Genomic DNA, 22,339 nt, shown 5'->3' with positions numbered 1-22,339 from the left:
CCAAGCGTAACACCCAATCAGCAAATGGTTCTGTCATTTTCATTTGCAGTTCCCGGAATTTCATTCGCTCTTTCGTCGTGTCGCAAGTTTGATTAAAATAGTTATTAAGAGCTGTGAGAGTTGCTTTGTAGATGTCTTCCGAACCACCCGGAACAAGTTTCTCTTGCATTTCAATTATAGTCAATAAGTAGTTTCCTGCAAAAATTTTTAACCCGGTTAGCTTCGTGATGGAATCCACAGGCGCCTTGCAAGAAACGATGCGTTCGTATTGATCACGAAATCGGATCCATTCCGCTTTACGCTTATTATTCGTTAATGAATCGTCGAATGGTTGCAGTGGCCATGACCCTGAAAGAATGTTTAATGTGAGACGTAGATTTTACTTTAAATTGCGTCATCAAACCTGAAAGCCATTCCGCTTTTCGTTCCTTTCCTGCATCAGGCTGTTGATTCATGTTGCAATCGGATGTATTTTCCGGGATCATCTGCTGTCGTTCTTCGATTCCGCCTAGCTGGTCAATCTCGTTTTCTGACTTTTCCGTGCGCGAAACATCGCTTACATGCCAAAACCCACTCATTTTTTTCCTTCCTCCGAAAAATGCAACTGATGGTGCATAGGTTGCTTGTACAATAAATCCGTTTTTTTTTTACCCGTTCCACATTTTAATGCTCTCGACATACGTCCACGCCAGTTATTGTTGTCTTCTCACTCTTCCTTATTTGGAAATAGCTTCTAAATAGATCAGTGCAGCAGTTTACATCTGTGCACCCGACGTACGTTTCGATTGAGTATCTATTCGTCTTGTTCTTTGGTATGCTCCAGCTTTATGAGAACACATGCACTACACACATACCTATTGGAATAGAAAAAGACAAGTAATGTAAACGCCAGAATAATTTCTCTGGAAATGGTGAGCCTCAACCTATCCCAGCAAAAGGACTGGCGACTAGGTGGTTTCAACTAAATGCTGGCAAGCGGTAGGCAACTAGAACTTGGTTCTGGGCTACTCGCTGTAACCTGCCGCTTTATGGAAAAATTTGTTTGGGATGTTTTGCGTGCGGGTAGTCAGATAGAGTAAACAGATGTGATTAAATGTCATTTTGAAGGTATTAGTAACGGAATGAAAATTAAAGGTGTATGGATATCATATTTGGTCACGTCACAAATTTATAGTAAGAGAGAGAGAGCAATAGCGTTGGCTTACTTCTGTAAAATGCACGCCATTGGTTTTGATTGTTGTTTTCAGCTTTTAGAATGTATGCTGTTTCTTTTAGCTTGGGTGTATTATTTAATTTGTCTTGAGCTTTACTCGACGAAATTTATCACCGGTCTTGGGCAAAACCCGACTCAGTTGAAAGTTATCTCTTGGCATTGAGCTGAAACTCTGCGCAAGTTTCGCATTGAATTTCTCTTGGCTTTAAGCTTAACTCAGCGCAAGTTGGATTTTGTACTTCTCTTTTGTGCTTCTCTCTCCCTCTTGCATTCCCATTTCTTTCCGTCATATGTACTTGCGATTTTCAGCGCTTTTGTATCATTTTGATGGCTCATTACGTTGAACTTTATATATTCAATGAAATGCAACTATCGTGGCAGGATCGCCAATGTGATATCTTAGAAATTACAATGTAAAATACCTTATAATTACCTATTTCAATGTGGAGTAACCTCCAACCGTTTATTCACTCACTGACATAACACACTGTCTGTCGTTTTGCTCACAGACACACGGACCCGTTAATCTCTAGATACCACAGTCGCGAGATAATTCGAAACGAGCTCTAACTCGCGCAGATGGTTGGGCTCTTCGATTAAGCCCATACAGTTACGACATAGAATACGTACGAGGCCTTGACAATATAACTGACAGCTCATCAAGGCTATACTGTGGCTATGATGACCCCTTCGAAGAGGATGTAAGTCCTTGGGAAATTGCTTGTCTAGAGGCAAGCACCATAGAATTCCTAACCGAAGAGGACATCAAGGACAGTACTATACACGATGAAATACTTCAAAAGGTAACCCATGCCCTAGAGACGGGAAAATGGCCGAGCGACTTGCAAAAATATAAAGCGGTCGAGAATGACTTGACAATTCGGAACGGAATTGTAGTCAAAACTGGATGTGCTGTAATACCGGAAAGACTCCGAACAAAGGCTCTGCAAGTAGCACACGAATGTCACACCACAACCGCCAAAATGAAGAGCATTATCAGACAGCGTGTCTGGTGACCTGGTATTTCGAAGGATGACCAAAACTGGGTGCAATCCTGCAAAACATGCGCCCTTAACGGAAAACCGGAGAAGACGACACAGATGGAACGGGTGTTTGTTCCAAAAGCCGTATGGGAAACTATTGCGCTCGATTTCAATGGTCCCTACGTCAAATTTGGTGGCATTTCGATACTCGTAATCGTTGATTACAGATCCAGGTATCTCATAGCAAGACCGGTTAAATCAACTACTTTCGAGTTTACAAGAAAGATACTTGAAGATGTTTTCGAAAGAGAGGGCTACCCGAAAACCATCAAATCAGACAATGGTCCGCCGTTCAACGGGGACGATTACAAGCGATACTGCGCTCAGCGAGGAAAAACTACGATTTTTTCCACCCCGTTATTTCCGCAGCAGAATGGGATGGTGGAATCCTATATGAAAGTCATTAATAAGGCTATGGCTGCCGCTTCCGCCGATAAAACGAATTTCTTTGAAGAGCTACGAGAAGCAATTAACGCGCATAATTCAGCAACTCACAGCGTAACAAAGGTACCGCCAGAAGAAGTTATGTTGGGACGCAAGGTGAAACGAGGACTACCCCTACTGCATCACGAGAAAGCGTCGTATGATGAAAAGCTCTTTGAAAGTTCCGATCGACAATCAAAAATAGCCGGAAAAACACATGAAGACGCCAGACGAGGAGCCAAAACATGTAAAGTGAAACCTAACGACACGGTAATAGTGCAACGACACACCCGCGCTAAAGGAGAAACACGTTTTCTTCCCAAGCGGCACACCGTATTACAAGAGAAAAACGGTAACCTGGTGCTTGATGATGGGGACGGGCATGTTTTAAAACGGCACGTATCGCAAACCAAAAAGGGGCACCAATGGCGTGACCACACCGTACGCGAAACGGAAAAATTTCCAACCGATACTAAAGGTAATAAGCCTGGCGAAGAAACTGAAACTACTGGCAATCCAACTGATGCAACTGCAACTACTGGCAATCCAACTGATGCAACTGCAATAGGGAGACTGAGGAGACTTGATTCCCTTTTTTATTTTTCAGTCCAACTCCGTGGAATGATAAAAAACTATGTATTTTTTGTAGTTCTATATTGTTTCTAGGGATGACTAATAATCATAAAAAAAATACATGGAAATATTATACTGGACATGAGCTATGAGCATTTCTGGAAAACAACAAAAAAATGGAAAATTCTTAGATTAGTGGAGACTCGATCCCTAATTTGGGGACACTTGATTCCTTTATGAAAACGTGTTTAAAAGAGCATGTAGGGTAATAAGCCTATTTTTGCCCTGTTTCTACTATCATCCTACCCATCTGAAGCCTTTGGTTAGAGCAGCGTCTGCCATCTTTGCTCAACGCATTGACTCAAATGCACAGTGGTCCAGATCGCTAATTTAGGAGGAATTTTTACTTTCTGACAAACCTGTATAATTTAGCCGTATCATGTCTTAGGATGAATTTGTGTACTTTAGAAGATGCTTCTTTTTATTGGAATAGTTATTAGGGTGGTTCTAATTTATCTAAAATACGAAAATAAACTTTTTACTGATGAAAGATAGAGCTCCACAGTCTTCCACAAAGTTGTAAAGTAACTTATTTTGAATAAATTTGTTGAACATATTAAAGCTCTATCTCTTTTAGTTTTTGTTATACAAGAAATTTAAAAAAAAAGATTAGGGTGTTCCTGAAAAAAACGTTTTTTTAGTATAACTTTCGTATCCTTTACTTTTTGTTAACACAACCTTTGAACAGCTTATTGAAAACTTCAAGCCGAGTATTTTTCTCCAAGACACCGAAGGTCTAACTTTTTTCTTTAAAAAGTTATGGACACTTTTCGTTAAAAAAATAGCCTATTTCAAGGCTCAATATCGCTGATGCGGGCACCTAAAATTGAATTCTGTTTCCGCCACATGAAAGACCATACTTATTAGTATATTTGAGCAAAAATTGGCGAATACGATATTTTTTTAAAATTTGCAATTTAGATTTAAAGTTTGTAGTTTTGCAGGTTCAACGCATTAAAGCATTTACACACATATCGTTGTATTATGAAAAAAGCCACTTTCAAATATCATTCTCTCATCGCAGCAAGCTTTGCATAAGTGAAATGACTGTCAAAAAAGGTTTCTGATTTTATTCGTTTTAAATAAAACTAGTAAATATGGATATTAGTCGAAGAGAGTTGGCGAATTTGCTTATTGCTGGTAAAAAGACAGATGAACTGCTTAAGTTCATTACAAGTAGTAATCCAAATGTAAAATTGAGACTTGTTAATGTTCGAAAGAAATTTTATATTTTGTTAAAACAACCTTTGAACAGCTTTTAGAAAACTTCAATCCACGTTTTTTTCATAACTCTGAAAGTCTAACTTTATACTTTCAAAAGTTATGGAAACTTTTCGCTCATAAATAGCCCTTTTTCAAATGTCATTATCTCTGATTGGGGCAAATAAAAGTAAGTTCGGATTGAACCATAGAAAAGAACATACTTTTAAGCATATTTGAGCAAAAATTGGAAAATATTATTTTTTTTAAGCATGTAATTTTAAATTTACTAACCAAAGTTTTAAATTTTATCGCATAGCGACATAAAAGAAATTGCCTAAAGCCTTTGTATTTCCTTTTCTGTTTTGCTTACATATCAACAATACAGAATGTGTTCATTAAAAATAATTTGGCTATGACAATAATTTATGATTTATATAAGGAGAATTTATTCAATGCCAATTAATTCAAAAGTAGATGCATTGCATTTTCAGGTATATCCAGCGGTGCTCGTTGAATTCGACGTTTACATTTAAGAGAAATTATAGGATCTGATGAAACAAGAAGTCTCTTGAAAACGTCATCAAGATTGACGAGTCGATCGAATTTGCGTGCGTGGAATTCTCGGAATCTGCGAATACTTTTATTCCTGGTTTCTTGAACTTCTTCACTGCACATACCTACTGGCAGCATGTTATGTTGAATAATGCTTCCTCCATGGACCAGGAGTTTATGCACGGTTGGTGAGAGAGCGTACCAACCATACAGGCGTACATAAAGCAATCGTGTATCTTCGGCGTAACTCCGGTAAGCATCCGCGTTAATTCCCAATTTGCTGTTGATGATTGTTAATAGCACATACATACGTTCTAGCAACATTTCGTCCAACCCGGTTTCTTCTGCAACGACATCTCGGTTTCTGAAAAATTTTCGAGCTGTGTTACCATCGTTAGAATTTCCGCCACCTGGCAAAGGTTCGCTAATACGAAGACCTAAACGGTCACGTAACGCTTGTCGAATTTTTATTTGTCGTTCCTTAAGCTCGCTGGTATTTTTGCCTACGCGCCAACGCGGTTTTGCTAGAGCTAAACGGTAAGCAATATTCAATAGTAACTCCATTGCTCGTATTAATGCATGTAAAGGTGAAAAAACATATAAACTATCCGGTGGATCGCTGGCTTCCAGTAAAGGATCATTCAATCGCTTTCCGGAGCGTTTGCATATATAACACGCTTGAGACGGTGTGCCTGTTACGTCATTCACTACCTTCGTATCAACCATGGAAAATATGAAGCTTGAACTAATCGGAATCTTGCGCATATTAACATTTACTATAGTCGGGACTAATTCATCGATTTGCTTGTTCATCGCGGCAACTTCATCCTTTGTTAGTTCAGGATTTTCCTTCTTGAAAATTAATTTTACTGGTCGGCACAGGGATACTGAAGATGGAAAATCATTATTCCAAAGAATGCAATCTCTTGACTCATCTTTCCGGCGACTAACTACACGTAAAGGTACTATAGATAGAGCAAATATATGCGAATCGTTATACTCGAATAGTTCTCCATTTTCATCTTCGTCAACGCACATTTGCTTGTATCTATGTTCAAGTGGAAAAGAGACTGTCAGTCAAAGTTTAGAAGAAAAATAATGTTGCCTACCGGGAATGGTTGCTGCTTCCATCGCAGCCCCACTTAAAGATAACAAACGTATTATCCTCAGGATGCAGTGGTAGAACTCCAATATTCAGAAACGAGATGAGTCGTTCCACGGTATGGTTAACAAGAGCTTGAAGGGGAACATACGCACAAGAAGGCTGAACAGAAATTCCTGAAAAAAATTGTTGATTCAGGGACGAATCTTTGAGAATAGTACATACCGATCGGATAGCATAGTTTCTTTTCTTCTACTATTTTATTATACGCGGGATAAATGTCCAAACCCTTCTGCATAACTGAGCTGCGTATGTTTTGGTACTGCGCCTTAGAAAAATCATTTTCACAAATAAATCTAAGTGCCTCCTCCGCAGTAAACGCTTCTGCAATCGGGACAGCCATAGATCCTAAATTCTCTACGGTAGATCTGACGGGACTTTTCGACAATCGTTCGATTTGTCTGCCAACTAAACGGAAACCAGTAGAATTAGCGTTGACGGCTGACGCTAAACCAAGTTCTTCCGTGGAATACTTATCGCGCAACTTTCCTAATCTTTTTATTTTGGCTCTGCGACATATTTCGGAAAATGGTTTCCTCTTTCGGCCTTTACCTTTACCTTCGACTTCGAATCTTAGCTTTCCTTCAAGCCACACAAAATTTTCCAGCTCAAACCGAATTTGCGTGCGCTTACTCCGAATCCACAACCTTCTAAATTCCAACATGAAGATTTTTATTTTCTTCCGAGCACTAACAAGTCTCAATTTTACATTTGGATTACTACTTGTAATGAACTGAAGCAGTTCATCTGTCTTTTTACCAGCAATAAGCAAATTCGCCAACTCTCTTCGACTAATATCCATATTTACTAGTTTTATTTAAAACGAATAAAATCAGAAACCTTTTTTGACAGTCGTTTCACTTATGCAAAGCTTGCTGCGATGAGAGAATGATATTTGAAAGTGGCTTTTTTCATAATACAACGATATGTGTGTAAATGCTTTAATGCGTTTAACCTGCAAAACTACAAACTTTAAATCTAAATTGCAAATTTTAAAAAAATATCGTATTCGCCAATTTTTGCTCAAATATACTAATAAGTATGGTCTTTCATGTGGTGGAAACAGAATTCAATTTTAGGTGCCCGCATCAGCGATATTGAGCCTTGAAATAGGCTATTTTTTTAACGAAAAGTGTCCATAACTTTTTAAAGAAAAAAGTTAGACCTTCGGTATCTTGGAGAAAAATACTCGGCTTGAAGTTTTCAATAAGCTGTTCAAAGGTTGTGTTAACAAAAAGTAAAAGATACGAAAGTTATACTAAAAAAACGTTTTTTTCAGGAACACCCTAATCTTTTTTTTAAATTTCTTGTATAACAAAAACTAAAAGAGATAGAGCTTTAATATGTTCAACAAATTTATTCAAAATAAGTTACTTTACAACTTTGTGGAAGACTGTGGAGCTCTATCTTTCATCAGTAAAAAGTTTATTTTCGTATTTTAGATAAATTAGAACCACCCTAATAACTATTCCAATAAAAAGAAGCATCTTCTAAAGTACACAAATTCATCCTAAGACATGATACGGCTAAATTATACAGGTTTGTCAGAAAGTAAAAATTCCTCCTAAATTAGCGATCTGGACCACTGTGAAATGGTATTGCGATAATGGGGGTACTCGATTAGAGATTTTGCGGAGCTCAAACAGAAGATTTTCACCATTCTCAAGACAATTTTGTTATTATATTGGCTCTTAATAAGAGGCGAATGACCTTAACGTTAAAACCTCTATAATCGAAATAAAAAAATGGACCTTAATAACAAATCAAAGAAGCTGAAATAATAAAATTATTGTAGTAATAATGTGGTACCCTTCTTAATAGGGCAAAAACGGGTACATTACCCCATTCAATTTTATAAATGGATTGTAGTATTGATTAAATTGTTATGATTAGATATTGTTATTTTTGGTACTACATATTACGCATCTCTCACCTGGTTTTTTTACGAATTCCGCAAATTTCCGTGCAATTATTTGAAAGCTGTCTTTATTATGGTTGAGGAACGTCAAATGTGGGATGAATGGTTGCTACGTATACTGTAGTAAACAATTACAGTTATGTTTCTTTACGATGAAGCGTTCATTTTTGACATTTTTTATGACAACAATGACTTCAATTGTTCTGGTGTGAATTTGGTTATTTTCAGTGGTGTGTATAAAGTATGGCGAAGGGGATCAAATCTCCACGAATTTGAAGGGATCAAGTGAACCCATAGCATCTATTTCAGCAAACTTTAGTAAAAATATAGTTGAACAAAAGAATCAGCTCAATCATAACGTATTCATATAATTGACATTCTCCTGTAATTCTGTATGCAAAAGTAGAGTATGTAATGGGTGATTTTATCAATTTTATAAAAATTTGAAAAATAAATCTTGTTCTTCTGACTTTTTTTTAAATCGGTAAAAATTCGGTTACATAAAAGTCCAATTTCTTTTTTCTGTGTTAATGAAATTTATGTTTAGATAAAACTACGCAACTTTATAGTATATTCGATTAATGTATTCTGATCCGCCTTTGAGTTACAATGATGGGATCAAGTCTTCCCGGGGATCAAGTCTCCTCAGTCTCCCCTACTACCACGGAGCAATCGAAAACGGAAAACGCCCAACTATCTAGACGATTACGTACGTTCGATGCATAACGATTTACCGTGACAATAATAATCAAATTTGTTTAGTTTTTACGTTGCAATTAAAGAGTACTATTTGAAATAATAATTTGATTTTTTTCATACCCTTATCCAGAATTTTCGATTGGAAAAACACAAATCCGTACTACCTTGGTACTACCTAGGTTGATCTGTTTCCAACATTTTTTCATCTTTCTGAGAAGCTATAGATGACAGCTAGCGGTAGGATATAAATTATTCTACTCCCAATAAAGAAGAAATGGGGTCGAATTTCTTCGTAATGAAAACAAAAGGTTTTGCATTGCAAAAACTGCACGAGTATATTTTCGTAGTATTTCGTGATGAAAACAAACTAAATTCCTTTGGCATGACTTTGCATCTGTGCACGGAAAAATAAAAAAACCCGCAGAATAAGTTCTTTTAACTTTCGTGATGAAAACAAACTAAATTCCTTTGGCATGACTTTGCATCTGTGCACGGAAAAGTAAAACAACCAGCAGAATAAGTTCTTTTAACTTAAATTTAGGTAGTTTTGAGTCTTGCGTCGCTTTCGCACTTATTAGTGTTGTCAAAACTCAGTCGAGGCCTTCCATGGAATAAGGTACTTTTGAGTTGTTTGAGGTATACTCAAAATTAGGTAGATTCAACTTAAATTTAGGAATATTTAACTCAAGGTTGAGTATATAAAACCTGTCAATGAGTTGTGGTTTTTGCCGTGGTTAAAGGGAAACTACCTTCAACACGCTTTACCTAATTTTAGCTTATTCCACGATACCCCGAGATTGAGTCAAAAGAGCTCAACTTTTGGTAGTTTTTCGTGTCCATGTGGTTGTAATAAGCTGTCACAAATCCTAATACACAGCCCCAGTGAGAAAAAAACTACGCAAATGAAATGTTTGTGCAAGGTTTTTGTTCAGACACGGGTTTACTCAAACGTGGCATTTCAGTGATGCCAGATGTGAAAACATGTCATCATTTTGAAGACATTTGAAATGAAGTGTAGAGTAATTTTACATTTTGAACACATTTTTTTTATCGAATGTGAGAACATAAAAAAATATATCTGGTATCCTTGGAACGGACACCCTCTATTAGACTACAGAGGGATACAACCGAGGATGATTTAAAATGTTTACAAAGAACCCGAGTGTTTTGGAGACTTGAATAAGTATTGAAATTTAGCACGGGCACGCATTAAATCAAGAGTGTTATGGAAGCAACTTTTTTGCTGTTTTAATTATATTAGGAAGAGCAAAAATAAATCGAATTTTACATATTTTTATTACATTACAAAATTACATATTTTTTGTGAGGAAGGGAGATGTGTGGCGCATAAATACTGCAGTGTAGTATGTGCTTAACTCGAGCGAATTTACCCAGCACATCGCACCGTTCGCCCCCAATTACATTAATGAGAATGTGTACGTGATATCCGGTCAGAGCAAGCCAGTGCCGTCGAAGCCTCTATTATCCTTCTACATTCATCTTAGAGCTTCTGAGAAGGTAAGACGTGCTTCCGTGTAAACAGCGCTGGGTGATTCCTTGGTGATCACCGACTATTCATCCAATATTGAACGCCATCACTCTGACCGTTCCCGCTACCGGAGACGTTATTCAGGGATTTACCTTATTGCTTGATTGTTGGAGAGGTCAGGCAATTATCCTGAAACAATACCTTTAATTCGTCCTTCGAAGGCATTTTTCCAACAATTTGCTGTGATAACTTGAAGAAGTCTGCGTCCGTCACCAACAACTTCGCGCTCCTGCTCGAACTGATCACAGAAGCTACCTTCTTCGATATTCAGAAATATTAAGGATTGCAGTGGTCTCCGTCACTGTTATCTATCCGTTGGCCATCTTCGCTATCTCGATGCAATGACTTCATATTCCTCGGCGAATTAACTAATTAGTACAAAATGTCTTTATCAACAAGGACTGAATTTTGTAGATGAAAAAATGTGACATGTCGTGAAAACGTGTCTAGTTTTCACCAAGCCTACTATCATAACAAAATTTGATATGATATAAGATAAAAGTAAATAAGATATAATTTTTTTCCAACCTTTATTGCAACCTCTGTGAGAGATTAAATACAAACTGTGCTAGATACAATCATCTAATGACATAACAGATTATGTTATAATATTGATAGTATATAAAACTATCCGCAATCCACTTTCAATTCCGTTTTCTGCGTAAAACTCCTGTTCGTCACTGTTGTGCTATCTTATAACAAACGTCATTTTGGGGTAAACTGAGTTAGATATACCATATTACTAATCTAAAAAATCTCTATAAAGTGGCTTTTTCAGAATTTGACATTCTGCTTGGTTACTGAGATATAGCGAGAAACGCGCTGAGAATTTTTTAAATATTTTGCTTCAAATGACTGTGTCTGGGGATAGGCTCAAGTTATCTTGATGCGTAAGATGTTTTTATGGGTAAAACTATCTGATAAACACAATGGCATAACCATTTTCAAAATAAAAATACACGAATTGAGAGAAAAATGCAGTTTAATTGATGAACAGGAAATATAGCATATTTGGCAACACTGTAACCAAAAATAATTGTTTTTTCTAGATTCTCTGACTCATTCAAAATGCATCTCACCGATTGTTTAAAGACCAAATGAAGCCAAGAATATGAATAAAAGTTAAGAATCTATCATTTTTTTCTATGGAAAATTTTCCATGCACGATTATGACACGCCATACAAATTTTGTCATCAATACACACACGGTTAAATAAAACAACCTGCAGCATAAGTTCTTTTAACTTACTTTTGAGTTGTGCATCGCTTTCGCACTTATTAGTGTTGTCAAAAACAAAACGAGAGATTCGACTCAGTCGAGGTCTTCCGTGGAGGAAGGTACTTTTGAGTTGTTTGGGGCATACTCAAAATTAGGTAAATTCAACTTAAATTTGAGTATAAAAAATCTATCAATGAGTTGTAATTTTTGCCGTGGTTAAATGGAAACTACCTTCAACACGGTTTACCTAATTTTAAGTTCCCCCACGATACCACGAGATTGAGTCAAAGGAACTCAATTTTAGGTAGTTTTTCGTTTCCGTGCACCTATGACACGTGTGAGTGCGACTTTTGTTTACATTTCTAGTAAAACTCGCAACATAGTCAGTCGATCTTCGTAATATTTGAGAGAATAATACAGAGTAGATAGAAGCATCATTTGTCTTCTTTGAATTGTTTATACCATGTATAAGTTTCAAGATAATCAATCTCAAACTTTAAAAATCGTTTTTCTCGAAATATGCTAAATGGCGCTTGTCATAAGATAGCACAACAGCGACGAGTTGCTATAAATATCAACCATAGTTATAATATTGTTATTGTTTTGTTATGCTCTTCTGATCGGGCAATTATTAGGTCCGAATTTGACCAGGTCCACTTACTATACAAAAACATATATACGTAATTCTGGCTAAGATAGAAGCATTAAATGCTCTCGTAGCTAAAATTGAATACAATGTTAAGCTGATTAGGTAGGATCGTTTTATACGTTATTCGTTAGCTATGGCTATCACAAGCGAGAAAGCACTGCCGTGTGGAAGTTTTTGCTCAGTTTTCTATAAAAGTTATTCTACATCACTTTTACATCAATTTGTTCGTACATTTTCTAGACTATCCACGATACATAAAAATCTACACGCTTGTTTAGAATTATTCGATTATTTTTATCGTGACTAACGAATTATCATTCAATATAGGGGCCCCTTCCCAAAATTTCGGAAGAAAAAATATGTAAGGTTTTGAACGCTTATAACTTTTGTTGTATTGAATGGAATTAATCAATTTCTTCGGCATTTTGTCGAAAATATATGTAGCAATGTATTAAATTTTGGAATATGTAAGACATGTATTATCAACAGAAAAGTAGTGTTTAGAAAAATCTTTCCAAAACGACTCATAAAGTGAAAATTTTCAGCCCATCCCGGACAGAGTCGTCTACATGGTGCACAACCCGAACAATAAAAGGACGAAAAGTTTTAAATATAGGTCCGCAGATTTTTTTCTATTCTCACAATCTGCACAATACCGAGAAATAAATATATGAGAGCTGTACACGCATGGTTTATGTCGTTACGTGCTACTATCAGAGGCGTCATTTTCATTTCCTATGGGTGGAAGATAGCACACGAAAAAAACCGATTTTAAATCATCTGGCCGAAGTTAGTTTGTGATTGGTTCCCGCTAATTTCATGTACAGAGCTGCAAATCTTGATAAAAAAATAGTGATTTCAGTCGGTTTCAGCAAATTCACTTGTCAGATGTCCGAGGATTGTATGTCAACACCGGGAGAAAAGGTGATTGTTAGGATTCATCTTCGTGGATTAATTTGTGCAGCCCCATGCTAGTAACCAGGACAAATTCTAACAAAAGTTTTCCATCCGGAGAATAATTTCTTTGCTCAACAAATTAGCTCTAATCAGCGCTACCAAACAACTCAAAAAAAAACAGTCCATCTTCTGACCTCGCAGAAAGCAGAAGCAAAAAAATCGCTACGCTATAGCAGGCTAGAGGCACCAGTGAATAAAGCCAGCTTTTGTTCTATATCAGTGCACAAACAAATTGTATCGTTGCCCCCGGCTGCGGAGTGAAATGAGTTTACCAAATGAAACAAAAGTGCCCGTGCTACGGGATAACACGATTTCGATCGACTTTAATAAAACTCGTGTTAGACCCACAGTTCAGGAAATGGAATAGTTAGTTAAGGTTAAAATAAAGCTTAATCTCGCTGAAGTTACGTACATTCAGCTACACCACGTAAAAAAACTGTGTTTTGATCACGTTTAGAAGCTTAGCACAGGCAGAAAACATCATTGCAAAAAAACAACATGGTTGCACGAGGTCGAATTTAATATCACCAGCTTCAAGATCCCGTGCATATGGAAAACGACGTGTTAGACGTGCGTATCCATGATTTGCCCTCGCGCACAAGGGATGATTACATCAAACGAATCAGTAGAAGTAGAATCTATTACGAATGACACCTGGAGAAATTTTCTCACCGGCATTTCCAACGGCGTTCGTATTGTGAGGATGCGAGTGACTAAACCAATACCTTGTTACATGACTATCGAATGTAAATCACCGAAGGAAGGCGTGATCTATAAGCAAACAGCACTAATCACATAGCCTGGGCAGACCCCAACATGCCAATTCTGTAAACATACACCCACTACGGAAAAACATCCGCCGAAGCATCTAGTCAACACCCATCGACTACAGCCAACTCTAACTAGCAGCCACCGACATGTTCAGATAAACCAAAAACTGGGTTAACCAATAATAGACCTTTCTCGTCAAAAAATTTTATATTCAGAACAGCTTCCGTTTTCATCGCTGGATCAATTCTGAATACTGTCACGTTAATTTGGTGTCTCTAACTATTGAAAAAATCAAAAATTCTTCGAGCTGCCCATTTTACTCTGTATTCCGCTGTTCTATTTTACCTCGATTCTCCATACTTTTTCACCATTTGGATGAACTTCGAGTGGGGAATATGAAATAAAGTTACGGCGGGTAGCCTATAACATAGTTCCAGTAGCCTACCGCTAGCCGGCATCTGTTTTAATCTGGCTATTCGCCGTTTCGTTTACTGGGTATGAACTCCAAGAGTTCATTCCAATTTGTCAAAAACATTGTTTTGACGTAGATGAACCCCAAAACAGTGTTGCAGAATATCCCGATTTATCGATATTTAAACCGATTTTTAATTTCAATACCAATAATGTTACTAAAAATACCGATTTCTTTTTTCTTACCAAAAAATCACGATTTTCATATAATAAGATATAATAAGATCAATATTATTACGTATGGGCCTTTTTAGAAAATGTCTTCACCTTTCCACATCAAATCATCCGGAAATTGATTCAGCAATCTGCCAGGTTACCAAATACAAATATGTTAATACGGAATGCTCTGAGGATTTTTTGAGGACACATTTTATGACCCAGGTACACTGTCAGAGTGACAGCATACTTTGATGAAATTGTGCTAAAACTGGCTGCACTGATAGATTTGTTTTTGATTGTTTGACACTTCTAAATATTTTAGTTTTCTGCAGAAAAAATCTCAGAAAACTAACGACTGATTTTTGTCGACGTCGGGCACTAGTTACAGTTACAGTTTGAAATTATATCTCACCGATGAACGCGCCCGTTATGTGTTACCCCGCAACAGCTGACTTAACTGATTGTTCAAATCCTCGAATTTATCCTGCTCGCTGTCGTTCATGTTTTTATTACTTTCCCCTAGTTCTACACAATCATTAGCCATTGGATCGGTTCGTGATTTTAGGGAATAGTAAACGTTATGAAAAAATCCATTGTATAATTTAATTATAGTGTATAGTTCATGAATCCGAAGTGGTTCAAAAGGATGTCGCTGTACAGATTCAGAGCGGCCGCTTCCAGCTCAGCAAAAGTGAAAACCACTTGACGGTTAAATTCGTAGTGTGTCCGCTGATAGCGCTCGGGGACAGATAAATCTCATAGGTCAGAGTCGCTTCCGACTTCGTTACCGTCAACATTAAACACAACAGCAAGATACTTGGAAAGGACTCTCGTTCGGTAAGTTTTTACCATAAGCTTCCCCCTGCAACATTCTTTTTCATGTCTAGATGGCCTTGTTGATTTACAGAACAAACATAATGGAAGCGTATTCTACACGCACATATTCACTCGGGCCAACCGTGTGACTCATTTGGAAAAAGGACTCATCGTCGGTTTCATGGCAGCGAAGTGAGCAGACAAAAAAGGCATCGTTTTTTTTCCACATGATCGTTCTGAGCAAAATTCAGCGATTTGCCAGGCATAAACCACCGATGAGACAGTACCCGTTCGGATTCAGGACGTTTTCCCATACATTGTACCCGGTCGAAGCGATGGCAAGCGATGTAGATAACTGGGTCAAAAAGGCGGAGGTTCTGGGAATTTCTGCACTCGTAAGTGTTCTTTTTGTCATAACCACCCCCGGGGACAACTTGACAGCTCCCATATATTGAACTCATAAGCAAATTTTGTGGTGATTTGGTGATGTCATGGCGGCTCGAATGGAGCAAAATTTGAAAAAGGCGCATCCCATTTACTATTTTCCATATCTAAAAAATAATCAATTTAAGCATTTCTTTCATCAAATTTATTTCGCTGTTCACATTAGAAACTGTCATCATTCCCCCATACTCAAATAGAAACATAGATTCCATTTGGAATTTTAAAAATCCGAAAGAAAATAAATCGATTTTCGGAAATACAAGAAGATGACTTTCAAAATCAAGCCACTACCACTTATATTGGAATTTCCGAAAATCTTCCGAAACTAATCAACATCTCCTAAGGCATGAAATCCTCCGGTAGAGCCGAGGAAAATGCCAGAATAATTCTGAAGGGATCCATACCAAAACCATCGCAACATCTTCCAAACAGAATTATTGCAAAAGTCGAACAAAACTCTGGCCGAAGTCGAACAAAATTGTACATTCCTGGTAGCATTCTTGCTGAAACCGAGCACTACTGGTTTGATGCCAGAATTCCGATAAAAACACACAAATTTTATTCAAAACCAATTTTGCTAAATGTGTAGAAAATCCTACGTATATTGTTTATTCTCCCAATCAAAATGCTAGAATTCTTGACGTTCTTAATGAACTTGAAACAAGATGTCGCAGGTTCACGAATTGTTAAGCTTGGTGATTTACTTTCATTGGCCAAAAAGTTTTTCATTTATATTTCATTTATAACACCAATGATTTACCGATTACAAACTTCACACAACAAGAAAACCAAAACATTTTTAGGAAGGAAGAGAGCCGGTTGCTAAAAACAACACCTTCCAGCTAAATCTATAATAAGATTTATGTAACTTTGCTGACGGTTTCCAATCAGGGATAAATTTATTCTCTAATAATATTTTTCTTTACTTGTTCAAGCCGTCATAGTTCCTTTGCTGACCTACTGTGATGTCGTGTACTATCCGGGTCTATCAGTAGCACAAAAAGAACAGCTTAACCGTTGCTTCAAAGCATCCGTTCGATTTGTTTACAACTTGCGTCGAAGAGAATCTACCGACACGGTGCGTAGTTCAATACTTGGACATGAACTCGACACAAACTATCAACACCGAATCCTCTGTTTTATGCTACAAGGATACTCCGGAAATCTACCAGAATATATCCAACAACATCTGCAAAGAGGCCAACTAAACCGTACGAGAAGCTTCATCGTTCCACAACACACCACTTCGGGAAGAAAAAGCGTGCTCGTTGCTGGTTCTATCGCCTGGAATGGACTACCTCTAGCCCTGAGGCAACAACCGAACGCTGTCGCGTTCAAAACAGCCCTTAGGAGACGTTAAACTAAACTAAACTAATTATCATTTGTCACCACTAGTTTTCAAAATGTATGTATCTCAATCGTAGTTTCCTTGACCTGACAAATGGTACAACCACCAGGGTATCGTTAATGCTAAATAAATTACAATTTATCCACATTTTGGAATACGCTTTTTCTAAATGTTGTTCTAGCCGCATTGACGGCGTTCATAACACACGTAACGAAACACGCTTTTCTCTTGAAACTTTTTCGTGTCGTTGTTCGTGGTAGTCGTACAGAAAAGGCATACTAGCGCCACCATCAAATCGGTGGTACATATATGAAACAAGCACTATCTGTCAAGTTGTCCCCGGGCTGTAACCACCTAAACTATTTTTGGAGCCATCATTGTTCCATGGGATTTAAATTTTCCTTTTCAATAAAAATAGGTTAGCGATCTGAGTATGACCAAGGACAAGGAATCAGAACCGGCGACTGACAGTCCAGAGAAAGAGAATGCGGAAAAACCTTCTAGTCCATAGCTCCTGAAGAAAAACGAGCTGAAGCGAATATGGAGAAACAGTTTCCTCCACGGAAAATGCAGAGGCATGCAAGTAAGTCGAAATATTTAGTGTCAGCTTTAAAATTACCCGATTAATCTTTTAGCGCGGCGGATGCAAGTTTGCTAATTGAAATTATTCGCAAAGATCTAGTAGAATTAAAACTGGAGGTGCTGCGAAACGATCCTTTTTCGACGCTATACTCGGTTAAAACTATCGACGCTTTGCACCTGATGCCGGAACTGCCCACCCCGAGAGCAGATGAGCGCTGGGGAATGTTTTCAGCCACCTGGAGGAGGAAGTTCAGCGCGGAAGAAATGTTAGCAGACTTCGCCGATCTGGTATCTGGACATTTTTGATGATCTCATAGAGATTGGGTGTGCAGATGGGCGTTTAAAGTTCTGGGAGGGAACGACTGGTAACTTTTAGGTAAATTGTTTGGAGTCATTTGTTTTTTATTACAACTATTGACGGACGTTTCATTGCAGGATATATATGAAGCTGAAAACAACCACAACAATGGGGTAACTAACATAAACCTCGCCGGTGACAAAGTGATAGTCGCACGGTTGAGTGAACGAATCGATTTTCTGAGACTGCAAACGTACACGTAAGGTTTTCAGATCGATTGGGGATTTACGTCTGCATATGGGCGAAGTAAGTTCTATGTTTCAAGCAATTTTTTAAGCTCACCTAGGGCGCAGACAGATTTTACTTGTTCTTTTAAAATACTGTATATTCTAAGTCATTTAATTTTCAGTCTGTAATGAGTATGTCATCAAGTGCCTTAATTCTTTTTCTTTTTAGCCCACGTACGCAGCGGTTCGGCAGGAAGCATTAGTTTATTTCAGCAACCCGCCGGCTCAAATCCGTCCACAGCGTTGCCAGCTCAACATCACGCATCCGAGGAGGAGCTTCGATGTATCCTGGAGTTTCACCAGCAGGGTCACCGGTGACATGTTTGGAAGTGGCGGGCGGTACAGTCATTACTGGCAGCCAGGGCCACACTGTTAACGTGTTCCGGCTTGATAGCCACCTATTGCAGTTCACCCTAAACGGCCATTGCGGTCCTATCACATGTATTTTCATAGACCAGTGGCAGGCCGAGATGGGCGCATCTGGTTGCCAGGATGGTGTGCTATGTGTGTGGGACTTGATACGGGGTATGTCAGCCAAATTTACGGTATGGCCTAAATCTACATAATTAAATTGATTGGTTATTTATAGGTGCCTGTATGTACAAAATTGAAGCCCATGACGACATGACGTCGCACTTGCCTGTTCCCCGAGTTACGCAATATTGCTCGGACTGAACGAACGAATACGGTTTTGGGATAGATTTCAGGGTCAGCCGCTCAACACCATGACCGTCAGTCATGCATATTCATCGCTTGTGATGCTGACGCTTCTGAACGAAGCCATTGCTAGCGCGAGTTTTTGATTTGGAAGGATAGTTGCTGAGGACCATTCTCACAATAGTATAAAAGTTCTAACCTCAAAAACAGACAACAATAAAATGTATTTCTTTCAGAGTTTGTAATATCCATTACATGATCAAATGCGCTGATGGGTTAGGCGTTGGATTCGGCTATATTCCATCGTCATTGAAGCTAGATCATAAAATCATGTTAATTTGACAGACTGCAAGTGTTATTAGTAGCACAAACAGCTAGCAGCCCAGCTAGTATTGATCTTTCTGCTTGCAACCAACCTGGTTATATTGATGTCAATACTAAATTCGCTGTTGCAGCTGTATGGTCGCTATACTGTTCCATGTGTTATAGGATTCGCTATTAACATGGGACACTTATGCTTAGAGCACCAGATTCTAAAAGCGACCAATTTTGGCCAATCACTGGAGACAAAATCACGCGTAACAATTAATAATAAATTAAATTGTTGCTGAGTAATTTTTGTTGTACATGAATAAAACACCGATTGCCTCGTTACCTATGCTGCCGTGATCCGCGTAACAGTCCCATTTGGGTTTCCTATGCAGATGGGACAATTATGCGTATCACGGCAGTATGGCTAAATAACCATTAGAAAGGTTATGAGCTTATGTTATCGCATTTTATAATCATTTATACTACGTAACAATTAATAATAAGTTACATTATTGCTGAGTATTTTTTGTTGTACATGAATAAAACATACCGATTTCCTCGTTACCTATGGCTAAATAACCATTAAAAAGGTTATGAGTTTATTGTTGTCGCATTTATAATTATTTATACTACTTTCAAGTGATCGATTTTAAAGATACGACTCGCACTTTAAGCACCCCTTCACCGCGCCATCAAAATAAAAATAAGTCATACTCCTAATTAACTAATATTTATTAAAATATTTACTAAATAAAAACATAGACCTGATAGTTCGTTTGCAAAAAAACACCGAAGCACAGTGAGTTGGTGTTAATGCTCTATCTGTGATCCTATAGTGCTGCAGGATTTGGCCAACATTTATACTTTTTTTATTCAATCAACTTTAAGGAAAATGTATCACGTGAACGATATATATATGGACTTCTATACTTGGTAATTGTTCCGAGTCACACTCGACCTGGCCTTGGGTACAAGATATTTGCTTGATCTCCCACGAGCATGGTCCTGCCGGAGTGTTTGTCTCGCCCGATACCGGGGCAGCCTGTCCTAGCGAGGCTGCCTCTTGTGAATCGGAACCGCTGAACATTCCGATGAGGGCATGTCCAACGGTGTTACCGACGAAGCCGATCGCTACACTACCAGCAGTAGCTGCGATTTGAGCAATTAATCCAAAGGCCTGGTTGGGAGCTACCATTGGTGCAGTGACAGCCGAGTGTGACGCAGACTGGAGCATCGGCGAGGTGGAGCGGCTGCAACTGGTGCGGACCTATATTGCGATGTATATAATTTCAAGGATTACTAGAGATTACCAATTACCAGAGATCATCAAAATGTTTTGTGGCTAATGTTGTAATTCAGCAAAAAAAACAAAACAAGTTAAATTGATCGCAACAAATAAAATCGCTTTCTTCAACGAATCGTGGACAAGAAAAATCTAAATGCCAAATTTAATGGAACATTGCCTAATGACGTCAAATAAAAATGAAAGCCTAGCGAGCTTGTTAATACAAGATATTCGCATTTAAAAGTAAACCAAATCAAGTTTCTCATACTGTGGTCGAATAAAAAAAAATTCTAAGCCTATGTAAACAAGCTCTGCGAAATGTCAAAAAAGTGAGGTTAAACATTTCCATCCAATGCATCCAATGTTCTACAGCGAGAGGTTCATTTTAGTTTGTTTACATTGCTAATGAATTTTGTACTGCGATTCACCACTTCATTTACCGCGTTGCCAAGAACTTAAGTGAAAATTTTCAAAACAGTGCTGCCCAAACGCACATTTTAAGTCCCACCATTCTTGCAGAGGTGAAAAAAATATTCAACATTCTTGCATATTTCAAATTTTTAAAAATCATTAAAAAATCATGATAGCTCCTAAAAATCTCATTTTTACGGAAATGTTCTTATAATTGTGTAATCTTTCGATTAAAAATAAGAAAAACAGGTGTTAGGTCTGACGAGAAAGGTCTATTCAGGTACAACGTCCACGACAACCGGTCCCAAACCAACAACTAGCATTGCCAATAAAAAAGCAAATACTGATGAAGACGGATTTACAACAGCGACCCTTAAGAATAACAATAAGATGATGACATGGACGGGAACGATAACGCGAGAGAAGGCAGACTGAATGACAACCAAGCGGCTTCACCACCAAGGAAAAGGATCTCAACACGCAGTAGCAAACTGCGTCAACAAGATCTGGCAGACCGACATTCTTAGATATTTTTTTATTTTTACTTGTAAAAAAATTAAAAGACCCACGGCTCAGTTGTGCTAACGTATAAAGCTGTTTCAAATAAATCACTAGATTAAAAAAAACACTCAAAAGAATTTAATTTGAAAATATTTTCGTTCGCCAACTAGTATTTTTGTTTCCGGTGGGTGGAAAGATGCATACATATGGGAAAAACCGATTTTAAAACACCCGACCGAAGATCGTACCTAATTGGTTCCCGCTAATTACATATACCAACCAGTAAACATTTTCTTTGGAAAATTAATGAGCCCTTATCAGCGCTATCATATCGTCGACCAAGAATTAAATTTGAAAATCTTAATCGGAATTAGCATACATGAACGGAAAACCCCGATTTTCAATCATTTGAAGCTCATTCCTTATTGGTTCCCGCTAATTACATGGACCGAGCCGCTAATTACGAAGTTTTTGTTCGAAGCTCCTCCTCTTTGCCGATCGAAGCAAACGGGGATCATACGATGGCCTGCCCATTTGCCTCCAAACGCCAACTGAGCCAAGTACAAAACCGAGGGTCGTGTGCGAATGGAAGCATCTTTCGTATGTTACAATCGTGAGCCTAAAAAATGACATTTCTGCGTGAACTTGAAAGAAAACGAAATTAAATTTATGCCCGCTGCGATGAATGAAATGTTTGGTTCGTTTCTCTCGTCATTCTTTCTCCTGACGCAGCGCATTCAGATTCGGACATGTTCGGTTTCATAAGCAAAGTGAATT

The 22,339-nt window shown here is 38.0% G+C and overlaps 2 protein-coding genes and 1 long non-coding RNA gene across 3 annotated transcripts; 2 read left to right on the top strand and 1 right to left on the bottom strand.

The window, feature by feature from the left end:
• Positions 1–2,313: 2,313 nt before the first annotated feature.
• Positions 2,314–15,374, top strand: LOC131696321 (uncharacterized protein K02A2.6-like). Its single transcript, XM_058984868.1, has 2 exons — positions 2,314–3,234; positions 15,234–15,374. Exons 1-2 carry the CDS (start codon positions 2,314–2,316, stop codon positions 15,372–15,374), a joined length of 1,062 nt encoding a protein of 353 aa, XP_058840851.1.
• A 112-nt stretch (positions 15,375–15,486) lies between these two features.
• LOC131694035 (uncharacterized) lies at positions 15,487–19,057 on the top strand. The gene is made up of 5 exons (XR_009306382.1): positions 15,487–15,832; positions 17,648–17,812; positions 17,865–18,187; positions 18,247–18,921; positions 18,986–19,057. It is a non-coding gene; the product is annotated as an uncharacterized LOC131694035 (long non-coding RNA).
• A 1,191-nt stretch (positions 19,058–20,248) lies between these two features.
• On the bottom strand, positions 20,249–20,599 carry LOC131696320 (hemiasterlin resistant protein 1-like). The gene has a single exon (XM_058984867.1). It carries the CDS (start codon positions 20,597–20,599, stop codon positions 20,249–20,251), a length of 351 nt encoding a protein of 116 aa, XP_058840850.1.
• Positions 20,600–22,339: the final 1,740 nt, after the last annotated feature.

Source organism: Topomyia yanbarensis, chromosome 1 (genome assembly GCF_030247195.1).
Source record: "Topomyia yanbarensis strain Yona2022 chromosome 1, ASM3024719v1, whole genome shotgun sequence".
Taxonomy (NCBI): domain Eukaryota; kingdom Metazoa; phylum Arthropoda; class Insecta; order Diptera; family Culicidae; genus Topomyia; species Topomyia yanbarensis.
The sequence above is the reverse complement of the archived record's forward strand: the minus strand, read 5'-3'. Positions and strand labels throughout refer to the sequence as shown.